The sequence below is a fragment of the Conger conger genome, chromosome 9 (genome assembly GCF_963514075.1).
Source record: "Conger conger chromosome 9, fConCon1.1, whole genome shotgun sequence".
NCBI lineage: Eukaryota > Metazoa > Chordata > Actinopteri > Anguilliformes > Congridae > Conger > Conger conger.
In genome coordinates this window covers 2,362,167-2,378,803 of record NC_083768.1, presented here as the reverse complement: position 1 = coordinate 2,378,803, position 16,637 = coordinate 2,362,167, and the positions used below count along the sequence as shown (strand labels likewise).

Genomic DNA, 16,637 nt, shown 5'->3' with positions numbered 1-16,637 from the left:
ATCCGTCTGTCACAACTGCGTTCTGTCCACTCCATCGCGCGTTACCTGGCAGAGTGGGTTGTGCAGCTCCCAGGTAAACCGGCTTAGCCTCCGACCCCTGCTGCTGTTCGCAGGGCGCAGATTGGGTGCTGGTCTTTTCATCGTTTTCACTGTCATTTGGAACCTCTGCCTTGGCCGTGGAAGTCATTCTTAAAAACTTTCAATTCTGATTATGTTCTGAGAACTCCTGTCTATTGTGTTAACCCTCCTCTTCCGTTTTAAACATTAAACAAATGTTTCCGTGGCCAGTTGGCTTGGTTTGCGGGAAGTAACAGGGGCGTGTCTAAATGGGTTGGAATCGCAGTACGACGTTTTTCAAGCAAGAGGAGAGACATGCCTCGACCGGAGACCACGACTCTGTTCATGCTATGTACGCACTCAATTGTATCTTTTAAAATATGTGGACTGGGGTGTTGTCGTTCTCTGCCGCAATAATATGCATAGGTGAACTTCATAACATAACATAGCATAAGGTAATGGCGAGAACCCTAAGTGTACCTACTGTCTAGTTTGCCTAAAAGCTAAATAATATTTATCAAGCCTGGTCTTGAAAACCCCCATTTTTTCTGCCTCCATTATATGTATGGTCGAATTTTCCATCCATTATAAATCTCTAAAATTTGTAAAACATGAACAAAAAATCCATGAACCTGCATAAATCGATGTCTGTCTTTGTTATTTTGATGTAAAATCTGCTCCTTAATGTATTTGCCTTTTTGAAGCTGGCTGTATATAAGTGTATATAAGTGTATGTCATGTTGCCCTAAACCCCCCTTTGCTGTATAACTTGATCCCTAACTTGTTTTGTAAATCCTTTTTTTTAATAAATAATAAAATTAAAAAAACTTGGAGTGGGCGGAACACTTCCCGGTAGGGCAGCGGGGAGGATTTCTTCTTTTGGTTTTTTCTTTTGAGCCTGACAAAAATAAATACGTACTTCTGGGGAACATATTTCATGTGAATTTGGTTTGTTTACAGAGAGGGTGGCGTTCACAGCTGCATTATCTAATGCAGGAGATATGGGACCCTACGAGACAGCGATCACCCTGGTCTACACTAAAGTCATTACCAACATCGGCAATCACTACAGCGCCACTACAGGTACTGCTTTGTCTGTATGAACACACAGGCAAGAGCTGAAAATATCAAACGCAGGAAACACACTGCAAAAGCCAACAAAAGTCAATCTCAACATATATTTTATAGTCTTATATTTAGACTTAAACATAAAACATAAAACATTAAATATACAACCTAATATTACTCCATGCTGCACCCTTGTGGTTGAGTCATTGATGTCCCAAACTATTGTTGCTTTCATATTTCGATAATAATATAAACTGCAACATAATAAAACTGCAAAATGTAAATGCCAGATTGTTAAAAAGACTCTCCGCAAGCAAAAACAGTGGATTAGATGCTTATCAGCTTCTTATTTGCAAAACACACCAATAAAACTCCCGCCTCTCCTGAGTCATGCTCATGGTTTACAACCCAACATTTCTCTATGTCAAAAAATCATGCAATTAGCAAAAATATGCAATTATAATAAAAATATATATATTTCTTTCCTTAGCTCACTTTTATTGCATATCCGGCCAACATATTTCCAGTTTAGTAGAAATATACGTTTGCTTTATATAATATAAAACACATGAAAGTAAATTTTATTGACATTTTTCAAATCTGTTTTAATAGAAAAATAAGCTTTTCTGATCTTTCATTTGTCTGGACAAAAAGATGGCCTGTCGAGGTAGCCAAGGTGATGGACCAGTAACACTTACATGGCAGCCAATTGTCGTAGGTGTGTGAGTGTGAGTGTGTGTGAGTGTGTGTGTGTGTGTGAGTGTGAGTGTGAGTGTGTGTGTGTGTGTGTGAGTGTGTGTGTGTGTGAGTGTGAGTGTGAGTGTGGTGTGTGTGTGTGTGTGTGTGTGTGAGAGTGTGAGAGTGTGTGAGTGTGAGAGTGTGAGTGAGTGTGTGTGTGTGTGAGTGAGTGAGTGAGTGAGTGAGTGAATGTGAGCAGGTGTGAGCGTGTGAGTGTGAGTGAGTGAGTGTGTGTGAGTGAGTGAGTGTGAGCGTGTGAGTGAGTGTGAGCGTGTGAGAGTGTGAGCGTGAGCGTGAGTGTGTGTGTGTGTGTGTGTGTGTGAGTGAGCGTGTGAGTGAGTGTGAGCGTGTGAGTGTGTGTGTGTGTGTGTGAGCGTGTGAGTGAGTGTGAGAGTGTGAGCGTGTGAGTGCGTGTGTGTGTGTGTGTGTGAGTGTGAGTGAGTGTGAGTGAGTGTGAGTGAGTGAGTGTGAGTGAGTGTGAGTGAGTGTGAGAGAGTGTGAGTGAGTGTGTGTGTGTGTGTGAGTGAGTGTGTGAGTGTGAGTGTGAGTGTGAGTGTGTGTGTGTGTGTGTGTGTGTGTGTGTGAGAGAGAGAGTGTGAGTGAGTGAGTGAGTGTGAGTGAGTGAGTGGTGGATGTGTTCTGAGTCAGTGCATCCGTGGGGGCAGCGTTCAGTCAGGGCTAAGTGCCGGCGATACATAAATGTTCTAGTGGGGAGACACCTATGGGCTGTCATCCAGGCAATGTCTTTTTGTTTGTTTGTAAGACACTTGTGTGTCGCATTTGCCCAGATGACTTGCGGTTCCAGGTCTGCCCCCCCCTCGGGAGCGTTACAATTTCTCCAGATCTTAAATGAGCCATAATCATTTTATAGCTCCATGAGGTTAGGCCAGCCCTGGGCAGATCCGTCCTGTAGGCAAAGTCCTTCAGGGCTCGGTAGACGTAGGGGGGGGGGTCCCAGCTATAAGGTATGGTGAGGTCCAGCACACCCAAGCCCATTGCTCTGAGGAAGGGGGTGGCATAGTACCTGGCAAAGGTACCAGACGACCCTTGTGGGTGTAATGGCCACAATATAATTTAAGTACCTAGCTATTTAGCTTAGCTAACATAACTTGGGCAGACTAGTGAAGAGCCTGTGACTGGCCTGCATTATTCAGCAGCGGTGCTCCAGCACATGAGTAGAAAATAGACAAATATTACTTTATCGGTTCTTACAAAATCCTGGAACGGCCCATGGGAAGGAAGCGGGGCAATCCGAGGACCACACCTGCTGGCTGAGTAGGCGCACACACCTGGACTATGTTACGGGCGAGTGCAGGAGCTCATGCGGTGTTGCGTGCTGCAGTCGGGGGCTGAGAGTGGGAGGCAGAGCTCAGACCTGAGACGAGGCTTGAGCAAGTCGGGTTATTTTCTCCGCATTTGTCATTTTAGTTCATTATTTTCTGCCCGGAACCCGTGAGGGCGAAGACTTTTGTTTATTTGTTTTGCTTGGGCACGCACGCTCCCTCCCTGTTTAAAAATGAAGGCTGCAGTCAGAAACATTTGTATGTCCCTGTGTCCTGCTCTTCTGCCAGTGCTGTGTCTCAGCTCTCCCTCTCCTCTCCCACCGCATCCCGGGCTTAGTCTAATCAACTGTACGTTGATTAGACTAAGCAGGAGACAGTCCTCCCCTGGAGCAATGCAGGGTTAAGGGCCTTGCTCAAGGGCCCAACGGCTGGGCGATCTTATTGTGGCTACACCAGGATTAGAACCACCGATTAATTCACTCTCTCACTCATTTATGGCACACGGGAGTCCAGCAGGAAGTTTGTGTATGTTTCTGTATTTCCACACAAACTGGACCCTGGACTCTCTCCTGCGTAGAGTCACCCCCCCCCCCCCCCCCCTCCCGCTCCAGTCAGGACTATGGTCAGGCTTCTTCCGTCTGGGAACAGAGGTACAGGGTCACCTGCCACGGTTTGGGTTTCATATGATCACGCGTTTCCAACGCCAGGTTTCCTCTGTTCCTGGCCTTCAATCACCTTTCCCAGCTCCTGACGCTGGCGCACTGGCCTCTCCGCTCCAGTGGGGAAGCGATCGGGCCACCACAGCACGTATGCACACACGCACACAACCAGTCACACAAACTACTGCGTACATAAAAAAGTCTTATTTTTGAAAGCATAACCTGATACATTACACTGCAGGCATTTATTTATTTTTATTATTATTTTCTTACCCAGAGAGACTTGCACAGCTTTTGCATTTGTTACACACTGTCCCATTATAAAGCTAGATGTCCGTACACTGGGGCAGTTTGGGTAAAGCACCCTTAAAGCACATTTTATACATAAAATCAGTCTGGTTGCCCTTCTCTGAACCTTTTCTAGTGCCGCTCTAGCTTTCTTACATTATACTGTAAGTGTGCTCTTACAGGCTAAACAGCAGGAACCCACTGAAGGTGCAACGATTAACTTCATCGTCATAGATTGTGTGGTCTTTTGGAAGGCGCATAGAGACCTGATCTCCCTCCTCCAGCTGCAGTATAGCGGTATTGGTGGAGTATTCATGGTTAGGAATATTCATCCACAGGACTGAAGACACTATAGATACTCCGTTCTTGCAGAGATCAATGCCAGCAACGGATCCCCGTTCAGTCGAAATGAACACCGTGAATGTGAAGTAGTAGGCTCCTCTCACTGGTGCTTTGAAGATCCCTGTACCACCGGGAAAGAACTGGCATAAACACACTGTCTCATGTTTACATTTACATTTTACATTTTAGTCATTTGGCAGATGCTTTTAATCCAAAGCGACTTACAAGTGCATAGGTTCCACCATAAGTCAGAGCATCACATCCAGAAACTAGCAAAATACACAGGAAATGCTGCTCTAAACATAGTTGTCATCAGAAGTGCCTTTTTTTTTTTTTTTTTTTTTTTGGGGGGGTGGGGGGGGATTAGACAAGGATAGGGATATCAGAAAGGAGGGGCAGGGGAAATCAGGAGGGAGGACTAAGGTAGAGTTTGAAAAGGTGGGTTTTGAGCCTGCGTCGAAATAGGGGGAGGGATTCTGCTGTTCTGACAGTGGTAGGCAAGTCATTCCACCACTGAGGAACCAGAACGGAAAACAGGCGTGAACGTGCAGCTCGACCGCCAGGTGCACGTAGAGAGGGAACCGTAAGGCGACCAGAGCTGGCAGACCGGAGTGGTCTAGCTGGGGAGTAGGGAGTGATCAGGGATTGTATGTAAGGTGGGGCAGTCCCCTTAGCAGCCTGAAATGCCAACACTAGGGCCTTGAAACGGATGCGTGCGGCAATAGGAAGCCAGTGGAGGCCAATGAGAAGCGGGGTGACATGAGCCGACCTGGGCTGACTGGTGATCAGGCGGGCTGCAGCATTCTGGACCAGCTGGAGGGGCTTGATGGCACACGCTGGGAGACCGGCTAGGAGGGAGTTGCAGTAATCCAGGCGGGAAATGACGAGCGCCTGGACTAGGAGCTGGGTGGCTTTCTCAGTCAGGAGATGACGGATACGGCGTATATTATAGAGAAAGAACCTGCACTGTCTCTCGCACTGTGTCTCTCACACACACACACACACACACACACACACACACACACACCATACACACACACACACACCACACCATACACACACACACACACACACACACACACTTACAGAAGAGACCTGTCCTTGAAACCTTGAAATAGTGCCGATGTGTACACATGTTTTTTGCAATCTCAAAAAAAGTTGAATCTTGTAATCAGACTTTTTTTTTCTCTCAAGTAGAAAATATTTGCTTGTGTCACACGCAAATTGTGTCACAAAGGAGCGACATGGCTCAGGCAGTAAGAGCAGTCGTCTCGCAGTCGGAGGGTTGCCGGTTCAATCGCCAGCCTGGGTTGTGTCAAAGTGTCCCTGAGCAAGACACCTAACCCCCAAATGCTCCTGACGAGCTGGTCGGCGCCTTGCATGGCAGCCAATCGCCGTTGGTGTGTGAGTGTGTGTATGAGTGTATGAATGGGTGAATGAGAAGCATCAATTGTACAGCGCTTTGGATAAAGGCGCTATATAAATCCCAACCATTTGCCAACCATTAAAAAAAACAGGATTTTCCCTGTTGTGTGCCGCCCTCCCACAAAGGCAGGAAACCTTCTTCACCTGGTTGTCACAAGGAGCTGCATGACAGCCAACCTCTCGATTATACACCGCCATATATCTGACCATTCCTTCATCTCTTCTTCTCTCCCACTCTCCTCGAACACTCATCCATCCCTCCCACCATCCACTGTCACCTGTCGGCGGAACCCACGCCACCTGTCTTCCTCCACCCTCTCATCTACAATCCTCTCCTCCCTACCATCTGTGGAGTCTTTCTCTCGACTCTCTCCCGATGATGCTGCCACAACCCTCATGTCCTCTCTCATCTTCCTTTGACTGTTTCCCCTCACTACCAAATTAGCCTGTGCCTCCCTCCCCAGTCCTTGGCTTTCTGATGCTCTACAAGCTGACTGAACCAAACTGCGGGCAGTGGAGAGAAAATGTAAAATGTCTCCCCAGTGATGTAGCTTCCTTCCTTGCCCTCCTATCATCCTTCTCTTCCTCCATCTCTCTCGCTAAATTTTCACTCTTAAGATTAACGCAGCTGCGTCTAACCCACGCAGACTGTTTTCAACCTTCTCCTTTCTTCTCACAAGCCCTCCTGCCCAACTCCCTAATCGCTCACAGCTGATGTCTTTGATCCCATGATCCCAACCAGTCCGACTTCAAGAGCGGCCACTCTACTGAGGCTGCCCTAGTCACCGAGGCCCTCCACTTTGCTCAAATCAAATTCCTCTCTGTCCTCGTCTTCCCCAACCTGTTGTTTGCCTTTGATACAGTCAACCATGCTCTTGTCACTGACTGGGATGAGTGACTGGGATGAGTGTCACACGATTTGCACTCACATGCTTAACCTCCTACCTCTCTGGTCATTCCTACCAGGTGACCTGGAGGAGCACAGTTTCTGACCCATGCCCCCTACATACTGGGGTCCCACAGGGCTCAGCTCTGGGTCCTCTCCTCTTCCCTTTATATACCACGTCTCTCGGTTGTCTCTTCCCATGGCTTTTCTTACCACTCTTATGCTGATGACACGCAACTATCTTTCCTTCCCTCCCAATACTCAGGTCACCATGCAGATCTCTGCCTGAAACTACCTGAAGCTTAACCTTAGAAAGACTGAGCTTCTCTACATCCCTGCCAAGTCCTCTCCAACAATTGACCTCTCACTGATCGTAGAGGACTTTGTAGTATCCTCCTCCCTTACAGCCAAGAATCTTGGGGTGACTCTTGTTGACCATCTCACCCTGGCTCCACATGTATCCTCCACTGCCAGAGCCTGCCAGTTCTTCCTCCATAATATTCGCCGTATATGTCAACTCCTGATGGAGAAAGCCACCCAGCACCTAGTCCAGGCCCTTGTCATCTCCCGCCTGGATTACTGCACCTCCCTCCTGCGTGGTCACTTCGCTGGTCCAGAATGGTGCGGCCCGCCTAACCGCCAGTCCGCCCAGGTCAGCTCATGTCGCCCCACTCTTCATCTCCCTCCACTGGCAGCGCAGCTGAAGCCGTTTAAAGGCGCTAGTGTTAGAGTGTTAGCATTCCAGGCTGTTATTGGGACTGCCCCACTCTACATCCAAACATTGCTCCCTACACCCCAGCAAGACCACTCCGGTCATCTTATGGTCCCTTCATTGCAAGGACCAGGTGGTTGAGCTGTCCCCAGTCCAGTCCCCCCCCCCCCCCCCCCCAGGATTGATGTCCCGGTCTCATCCCCATGGTGACAGGTAACCTAGGTGCGTGTGTCCTGTCCGCCAGTCGGCGGGGCCAAGGCAGTCTGCTTCTCCAGCAGACTGTATCTCACAGCTTGTTTTAAGTTAGAGGAAATGTTCTTGGCTCTTAGTGTGTTTCCTGCGTTTGATATTTTCAGCTCTTGCCTGTGTGTTCACACAGATATAGCAGTACCTGTAGTGGCGCTGTAGTGATTGCCGATGTTGGTAATGACTTTAGTGTAGACCAGGGTGATCGCTGTCTCGTAGGGTCCCATATCTCCTGCATTAGATAATGCAGCTGTGAACGCCACCTTCTCTGTGAATAAAGAAAATTCACATGAAATATATTCCCAGGAAGTACATTTTTTTTTTTGTCAGGCCCATGGTAAAATAAATAAATAAGGTGAACCACTTTACAAGACGTTTACACAAACAGGCATTAACTAATGTAATGTACAACATTTAATGTTGCTAATACAGTTGTGTGCAGTCATGAGTATACAACACCATGTTTGTCTAAAAGGGCTCCTAATATATTACTTCTTTAAAATCTTTTTGATGAGAATGTATTGAATGATACTATTGTGGGCAATGAGAACAAAAAATCATTCCCACAATTACATTGGGGTAAAAGTATGGCTAATAAACAGAAACATCTTTTTTTTTTACTTTTGCATAGCATGAATGCATGTTTGAAGGCTCATTCCATGATTAGTTAAACTTGTTTGAAGCAACATTATTCAGCAAAATTTCTTCTGATGGTCAGTTGTTCCAGTATTTAAGGTAACATGAGCTTTGAGCAGTGTCACAGTGTTAAACACGATGGCACGACGGAAGGAGCTCTCTGGGATTGTCCGTAGCTGCATCGTGGCCTTACATGATGCCGGTTGGTCACTTGATGAAAAGAATCATCTGGTGACATAAGAGTTATGACTTGGCCCACTCAAAGTCCAGACCTTAATCAGATTCTAAGATAAATAAATATGTTGTAACATCGAAAGAATCTCTTTGGAATTAATTTCAAACCATATGGAATGGTTTATCGAAGAAACAAAAAAATATGTGAACGATTAAAATGCAAAGGGTGGCCTAGATATTGACTTTTTTCTCCAAAAGAGATTATTTTTGTTTTCACAATATATTGTTATCTCTTTACTTATTTTCATCTACATGAACCAATATTACATGAAATAAATACTTGAATAGTACTTGGTTTCTGATTTATCTTCATTGTGTTAAGTGCATAATCATCACTGCACACTACTGTGGGTTTAGCAACTACATGTTCATCCTATGGTGTGCTAATGGGCAAATATTCATATAATTGATACTTTAGTTAGTAGTTAACAAATACATTAACTAATGAAAAGTTAATTTCATGCTTAGTTTAATTTCACCGCATTTGCCCATCAATTCATTTTGAAACAACTGCATTAGTTAATGCCAATTCATGTACCCTTATTGTAAAGCCCAACAGCTGTGCAGATCTTATCGTGGCTACACCGGGGCTTGAACCACCAACCTTCCACGTCTCAGTCATGGACCTCAGCCACTTGGCTACAGGACTGTTTCGGTAAATGCAGTTATGGATAAATGCCTAAACTGTGAAAACAGTTAATCACACGCAGGAACAGGTGATGTATACTGATTTAAAATCAGGTTGCTAATGGTTAATGCATCATGAGAAAATTAAATCATCTTGAGATACAGTATTGTGCAGAAGTCTTAGGCACCCTTTATTATATACCTCATTATATATATATGTTTATTTGTGTGTGTGTGTTAGTGTAAAACAACACATTTGAGTGTGTGTGAGTGTATTTTCAAATATTCATTTTCAAAAAGATTTAATTTAACAGAAACATTTGTGTATTTAATTTTTAAAAAGTAACATATTACTGTAAGCAATTGACTGCTTTTTACATAAAAACTTGATCAAGGCTGTCTGAGATGAGAAGTAAGGAGCCAACCAAATTCTGCAGAAGAACTGTGGCAAGTTCTCCAACATGCTTGGAACAACCTCCCTGCTGATTGTCTTATAGAACTGCTGGCTATCTCAGAGAAGTGATGCAGTTTTAACGCCGAAGGGTGGTCACAAAAAATATTGATTTGATTTTTAGTTTTTAACTATTCTGCCAAATTACCAAAATGTAGTATAAAATGTATAGTATGTTTATTTAGGACCTTTCATTGAATTATTTTTGAAAGAATCGTATCTGTACAGAATGTTATACAGGTGCACAGTACTGTCTAAGATTTAAGATATACTTTATTGAACTCTGTGCTGTAATGTATCCTCTGCATCTGACCATAAAGTGCTTTAAAGGATGGTCTTCTTTCCATAATATCTTGCCTTACCTTTCTTGAGCTGCTCTGTAGCCTGGCCCTCCAAGGCCACTGTTACGTTGCTGGCCTGTACATGGTTTTCAGTGAGAACCTCTGCCTTGGCCAGACAGCACCCCAGCAACAACAACAGCCCCACCGCAGTTTTCATTCTTCAGCAGGATCGACAAGCCTTTCCCTTATGATTACCAACCTACCAGATCTCCTTTTAATATCCACGTCCACATTAATTATTACACAAATATCAATATTAACTATTGCGCACATTTCCCTGTTAAACATTACTCACTTGTATAGAGCTGTTTCCAGTAATGCTGTGTCTACATGGACAAACTGTTTGCGCAGTGCTCTTGGGTTCGTTGACATGCATATTTGATTCACTCTCAGCCACTTGTTAGATAATGGATGGATGGATGTTACTTGTTCAAAATGTCAGAGTGATACAAATGAATGCTTGATGGCAACCATGGGTGAAAAGGGTCTGAACACTTATCCTTACACTGCAGTCTCCCATGTGCCTATGTTCTGTCTTGTTCCCGTCAGAATGTGGACACCTGGTCCTTTGACGTGTTTACCCTGAATGAGGCCAGTGGAGACCACGCACTGAAGTTCATTTTCTACGAGCTCCTGACCAGATATGACCTCATCACTCGATTCAAGGTCAGACACCTGGAAGGAGATGGCCTTAAACAATGGTGTTATTGAACTGCCTGCCACTGCAATACCGCCACTAACACTGCAGTACAGCCACTAGCACTGCAATACCGCCACTACCACTGCAATAGTGCCACTACCACTGCATTACTGCCACTATACTGCAATACTGCCACTGCCACTGCAATTCTGCCACTAACACTGCAATACCACCACTACCACTGCAATACTGCCACTACCACTGCAATACTGCCACTGCAATTCCGCCATTGACACTGCAATACTGCCACTGCAATACCGCCATTGACACTGCAATACCGCCACTGCAATACCACCACAACCACTGCAATACTGCCACAGAGACTGCAATACTGCCACTGCAATACCAATACTGCCACTGCAATACTGCCACTGCAATACCGCCACTAACACTGCAATACCGCAAAGCAGCAGCGCTCCTGACCTGGAGGGTCAGATCTGAGTGGCGCTGATGTTAGCTGTATGTAGAGTGCAGGGCTGATAGCTGATGTTAGCTGTATGTAGAGTGCAGGGCTGATAGCTGATGTTAGCTGTGTGTAGAGTGCAGGGCTGATAGCTGGTGTTAGCTGTGTGTAGAGTGCAGGGCTGATAGCTGATGTTAGCTGTATGTAGAGTGCAGGGCTAATAGCTGATGTTAGCTGTATGTAGAGTGCAGGGCTGATGTTAGCTGTGTGTAGAGGGCAGGGCTGATAGCTGGTGTTAGCTGTATGTAGAGTGCAGGGCTGATAGCTGGTGTTAGCTGTATGTAGAGTGCAGGGCTGATGTTAGCTGTGTGTAGAGGGCAGGGCTGATAGCTGGTGTTAGCTGTATGTAGAGTGCAGGGCTGATAGCTGGTGTTAGCTGTATGTAGAGTGCAGGGCTGATAGCTGGTGTTAGCTGTATGTAGAGGGCAGGGCTGATAGCTGGTGTTAGCTGTGTGTAGAGTGCAGGGCTGATAGCTGATGTTAGCTGTATGTAGAGTGCAGGGCTGATAGCTGATGTTAGCTGTATGTAGAGTGCAGGGCTGATAGCTGGTGTTAGCTGTATGTAGAGTGCAGGGCTGATAGCTGGTGTTAGCTGTATGTAGAGGGCAGGGCTGATAGCTGGTGTTAGCTGTATGTAGAGTGCAGGGCTGATATGTGAACTGGAATGTGCACCTTGTGTTACTCTGTAATGTTGAGTAAAGTGCGTGACGGGCTGCCCTCCAGATCCCCATCTCTGCAGTGGTGTCGTTCGTGGAGGCGTTGGAAGTGGGGTACAGCAAGTATAAGAACCCCTATCACAACCTCATGCACGCTGCTGACGTCACACAGACTGTGCACTACCTCGTGCTGAAGACTGGGATGGTGGTGAGCACTCACTCACTCACTCACACACTCACTCACTCACTCACTCACTCACTCACTCACTCTCTCACACACTCACTCACTCACACACTCACTCACTTACTCACTCACTCACTCACACACTCACTCACTCACTCACTCACTCACTCACTCACATACTCACTCACTCACTCACTCACTCACTCACTCACTCACTCACTCACTCACTCACACACTCACTCACTCACTCACTCACTCACTCACTCACTCACTCACATACTCACACACACACACACACACACTCATACATACACAGAGATACAAACACACACACTCATAGATACACACATATACATACACACTCAGACATACACATACACACTCACACACTCACACGCACACACACACACACACACACAGACTCACACATGCACTCTTATTAGGTAGACCTGTAAATCAGCTTGTTAATGAAAATATTTAATCAGCCTAATCTCTGTCTCTCTCTCTCTCTCTCTCTTGCTCACTCTCTCTCTGTCTCTGTCTCTCGTTCTCTCTCTGTATCTCTCGCCCTCTCTCTCTCTGTATCTCTCTCGCCCTCTCCCTCTCTGTATCTCTCTCGCCCTCTCCCTCTTTCTCCCCCCCCTCTCTCTCTCTCTCTCTCTCTCTCTCTCTCTCTCTCTCTCTCTCTCTCTCTCTCTTAGCACTGGCTATCGGAGCTGGAGATCTTTGCCATGCTCTTTGCTGCTGCTGTCCATGACTATGAGCATACTGGCACCACCAACAACTTCCACATCCAGACCAGGTAACACTGCACACCTGTACAACACACACCTTCCACATCCAGACCAGGTAACACTGCACACCTGTACAACACACACCTTCCACATCCAGACCAGGTAACACTACACACCTGTACAACACACGCCTTCCACATCGTACACACGTCACAAATCAGTGGTTTGTGATGTGTGGTTGGTGATGTGTGGTGTGTGGTGTGGTGTGTGGTGTGATGTGTGGTGTGTGGTGTGTGATGTGTGATGTGTGATGTGTGATGTGGTGTGTGATGTGTGGTGTGTGATGTGTGGTTTGTGATGTGTGGTGTGTGGTGTGTGATGTGATGTGTGGTTTGTGATGTGTGATGTGTGGTGTGTGACGTGTGGTGTGTGGTGTGTGGTGTGTGATGTGTGGTGTGTGATGTGTGGTTTGTGATGTGTGGTTTGTGACGTGTGGTGTGTGGTGTGTGGTGTGTGATGTGTGGTGTGTGACGTGTGGTGTGTGGTGTGTGATGTGTGGTGTGTGGTGTGTGATGTGTGGTGTGTGACGTGTGGTGTGTGGTGTGTGTGGTGTGTGATGTGTGGTGTGTGGTTTGTGATGTGTGGTGTGTGGTGTGTGGTGTGTGATGTGTGGTTTGTGATGTGTGGTTTGTGATGTGTGGTGTGTGATGTGTGGTTTGTGATGTGTGGTGTGTGATGTTTGATGTGTGGTGTGTGATGTGTGGTTTGTGGTGTGTGGTTTGTGATGTGATGTGTGGTTTGTGATGTGTGATGTGTGGTGTGTGACGTGTGGTGTGTGGTGTGTGATGTGTGGTGTGTGATGTGTGGTTTGTGATGTGTGGTTTGTGACGTGTGGTGTGTGGTGTGTGGTGTGTGATGTGTGGTGTGTGACGTGTGGTGTGTGGTGTGTGATGTGTGATGTGTGGTGTGTGATGTGTGGTTTGTGATGTGTGGTGTGTGGTTTGTGATGTGTGGTGTGTGGTGTGTGGTGTGTGATGTGTGGTTGTGATGTGTGGTGTGTGATGTGTGGTGTGTGGTGTGTGATGTGTGGTTTGTGATGTGTGATGTGTGATGTGTGGTGTGTGGTGTGTGATGTGTGATGTGTGGTGTGTGATGTGTGATGTGTGGTGTGTGATGTGTGGTTTGTGATGTGTGGTTTGTGATGTGTGGTGTGTGATGTGTGGTGTGTGATGTGTGGTGTGTGATGTGTGGTTTGTGATGTGTGGTTTGTGATGTGTGGTGTGTGGTGTGTGGTTTGTGATGTGTGGTGTGTGGTGTGTGATGTGTGGTGTGTGGTTTGTGATGTGTGGTGTGTGGTGTGTGATGTGTGGTGTGTGATGTGATGTGATGTGTGGTGTGTGGTTTGTGATGTGTGGTGTGTGATGTGTGGTGTGTGGTTTGTGATGTGTGGTGTGTGGTGTGTGATGTGATGTGATGTGTGGTGTGTGGTGTGTGGTGTGTGATGTGTGGTGTGTGATGTGTGGTGTGTGGTGTGTGATGTGGTGTGTGGTGTGTGGTGTGTGGTGTGTGATGTGGTGTGTGGTGTGTGATGTGTGATGTGTGGTGTGTGGTGTGTGGTGTGTGGTGTGTGATGTGTGGTTTGTGATGTGTGGTGTGGTGTGTGATGTGTGATGTGTGGTGTGTGGTGTGTGATGTGGTGTGTGGTGTGGTGTGTGATGTGTGATGTGTGGTGTGTGGTGTGTGATGTGTGGTGTGTGATGTGTGGTGTGTGGTGTGTGATGTGTGGTGTGTGATGTGTGATGTGTGGTGTGTGGTGTGTGATGTGTGGTGTGTGATGTGTGATGTGTGATGTGTGATGTGTGGTGTGATGTGATGTGTGGTTTGTGATGTGATGTGATGTGTGTGGTGTGTGATGTGTGGTGTGTGGTGTGTGATGTGTGGTTTGTGATGTGATGTGATGTGTGGTGTGTGGTGTGTGATGTGTGATGTGTGATGTGTGGTGTGATGTGATGTGTGGTTTGTGATGTGATGTGATGTGTGTGGTGTGTGATGTGTGGTGTGTGGTGTGTGATGTGTGGTGTGTGATGTGTGGTGTGTGATGTGTGGTTTGTGGTGTGTGGTGTGTGTCGCAGGTCTGATTCGGCCATCTTGTACAATGACCGGGCGGTGCAGGAGAACCACCACGTGAGCGCGGCGTATCGCCTCATGCAGGACGACGAGGAGATGAACATCCTGTCCAACCTGTCCAAGGACGACTGGAGGTGAGCCCCGCCCGTCTCCCCCACACCTGCGCAAGCCCTGCCCCTTCCCCCTTCCCCTGTCATCAGCTCAGCCGTGTGTGTTGTGTGCTGAATGCCGTAATTATCGCACTTATGTGTGCTCTATTTCTACACTATTCTCTGTGTCTTAGTTGCCAAAACTGTGTTATTGCTACTTCTTGGTCAGTTTATCCGATTGATCTGCATTTGGGATTGTTTCATTTGCTCCAAGACACCAGACAAGCTTAGTGAAATTCTGAATTGTGTTTGCTTTGAATCCCAGGTCTGGTCTCTTAGACCACAGGTCCTCTGGCCAAGCCACCCTGCTCCACGTTCCCGAACATTGGCTGCGAATGTCATTTTTCTGGAATGCGTGTGTTGTAGAGTTGTGGGGGAGTTTCTTTAGAGAGGTTATGACTGGGGCTTATGACACTGCTCATACTGCCTTTCACTGACGATCCTCCTGAAGTACGAGTAACGTGCAGTTTCTGATGACTGTATCTTTCTCTTTCTGTCTCCTTCTCTCTCTCCCTCTCCCTCTCTCCCTGTCTCTTTCTCCCTCTCTCTTTATCTCTCCCTCTGTCTCTCCCTCTCTCCCTCTCCCCCCTCTCTCTCTCTGCCTCTCCGTCTCCCTCTCTCCCCCCTCCCTCTTTCCCTCTCCCTCTCTCTCTCCCTCTCTCCCCTCTCTCTCTCTCCCTCTCTCCCCCTCCCTCTCTCTCCCTCCCTCCCTTCCCCTCTCTCTCCCTCTCTCCCCCTCTCTCTTTCTCTCCCTCCCTCCCCCTCTCTCTCTCCCTCCCTCCCCCTCTCTCTCTCCCTCCCTCCCCCTCTCTCTCTCTCCCTCCCTCTCTCCCCCTCTCTCTCTCTCCCTCCCTCCCCCTCTCTCTCCCTCTTTCTCAGGGAGTTGCGTGCCATGGTCGTGGAGATGGTGTTGGCCACAGACATGTCCTGTCACTTCCAGCAGATCAAATCCATGAAGAGCTTCATACAGCAGCCTGAGGGGTGAGCAGGGCAGCCCCACCCAAACACCACCCAAACACCACCTAAACACTACCCAAACCCCACCTAAATACCACACAAACACCACCTAAACACTACCCAAACCCCACCCAAACCCCACCTAAACACTACCCAAACCCCACCTAAACACCACCCAAACCCCACCTCAACACTACCCAAACCCCACCTAATGACCACGCAAACCACTCACCCCCACCTACCACCACACCACCCAAACCCCACCCCGCACACAGATACACACAGACATGCACACTCGCACGCACAGACACACACACACACACACACACGCGCGCGCACACGCACACACACACACACACACACACACACCGGTATTATTACACTCTGCTGCCTGCTCCTCTTCTCCACAGCTTTGACAAGCCCAAAGCCTTATCTCTCTTGCTGCACACTGCTGACATCAGCCACCCGGCCAAGAAATGGGACCTGCACCACCAGTGGACCAGCTCTCTGCTGGAGGAGTTCTTCATCCAGGTGAGCTCCACCTGCACACCACTCTACACCTGTGCACCTTTCTGTACACCTCTATACCTGCACACCATCCTCTCCCTCTCTCCCACTCACTCTCTCATTCTCTCCCTCTCTCATTCTCTCTCTCTCCCTCTCTCCCCCTCTCC

The 16,637-nt window shown here is 47.3% G+C and overlaps 3 protein-coding genes across 6 annotated transcripts in view; 1 reads left to right on the top strand and 2 right to left on the bottom strand.

Moving 5' to 3' along the window:
- Positions 1-306, bottom strand: part of LOC133136373 (complement C1q-like protein 2) — a 10,092-nt gene extending 9,786 nt beyond the window's left edge. Inside the window, exon 1 of one of the 2 annotated variants that reach the window (XM_061253831.1) lies at positions 46-306. In XM_061253831.1, the coding sequence (XP_061109815.1) occupies positions 46-187 (142 nt within the window). In that variant the 5' untranslated portion in view covers positions 188-306. The remainder of the gene's footprint in view (positions 1-45) is intronic. The other variant, XM_061253830.1, reaches the window with a different exon arrangement.
- LOC133136347 (dual specificity calcium/calmodulin-dependent 3',5'-cyclic nucleotide phosphodiesterase 1C-like) overlaps positions 1-16,637 on the top strand; it is a 118,103-nt gene that overhangs the window by 92,038 nt on the left and 9,428 nt on the right. For 2 of the 3 annotated variants that reach the window (XM_061253776.1, XM_061253777.1), the window contains exons 6-11: positions 10,543-10,659; positions 11,880-12,020; positions 12,698-12,798; positions 14,863-14,991; positions 15,886-15,987; positions 16,374-16,494. In XM_061253776.1, coding sequence (XP_061109760.1) covers positions 10,543-10,659; positions 11,880-12,020; positions 12,698-12,798; positions 14,863-14,991; positions 15,886-15,987; positions 16,374-16,494 — 711 coding nt within the window. Of the gene's footprint in view, positions 1-1,017; positions 1,141-10,542; positions 10,660-11,879; positions 12,021-12,697; positions 12,799-14,862; positions 14,992-15,885; positions 15,988-16,373; positions 16,495-16,637 lie in introns of all 3 variants that reach the window. The other variant, XM_061253778.1, reaches the window with a different exon arrangement.
- LOC133136374 (complement C1q-like protein 2) lies at positions 4,036-10,202 on the bottom strand. Its single transcript, XM_061253832.1, has 3 exons — positions 10,015-10,202; positions 7,850-7,972; positions 4,036-4,556 (listed from the first exon to the last, which is right to left on the bottom strand). Exons 1-3 carry the CDS (start codon positions 10,148-10,150, stop codon positions 4,270-4,272), a joined length of 546 nt encoding a protein of 181 aa, XP_061109816.1. The 5' UTR covers positions 10,151-10,202; the 3' UTR covers positions 4,036-4,269.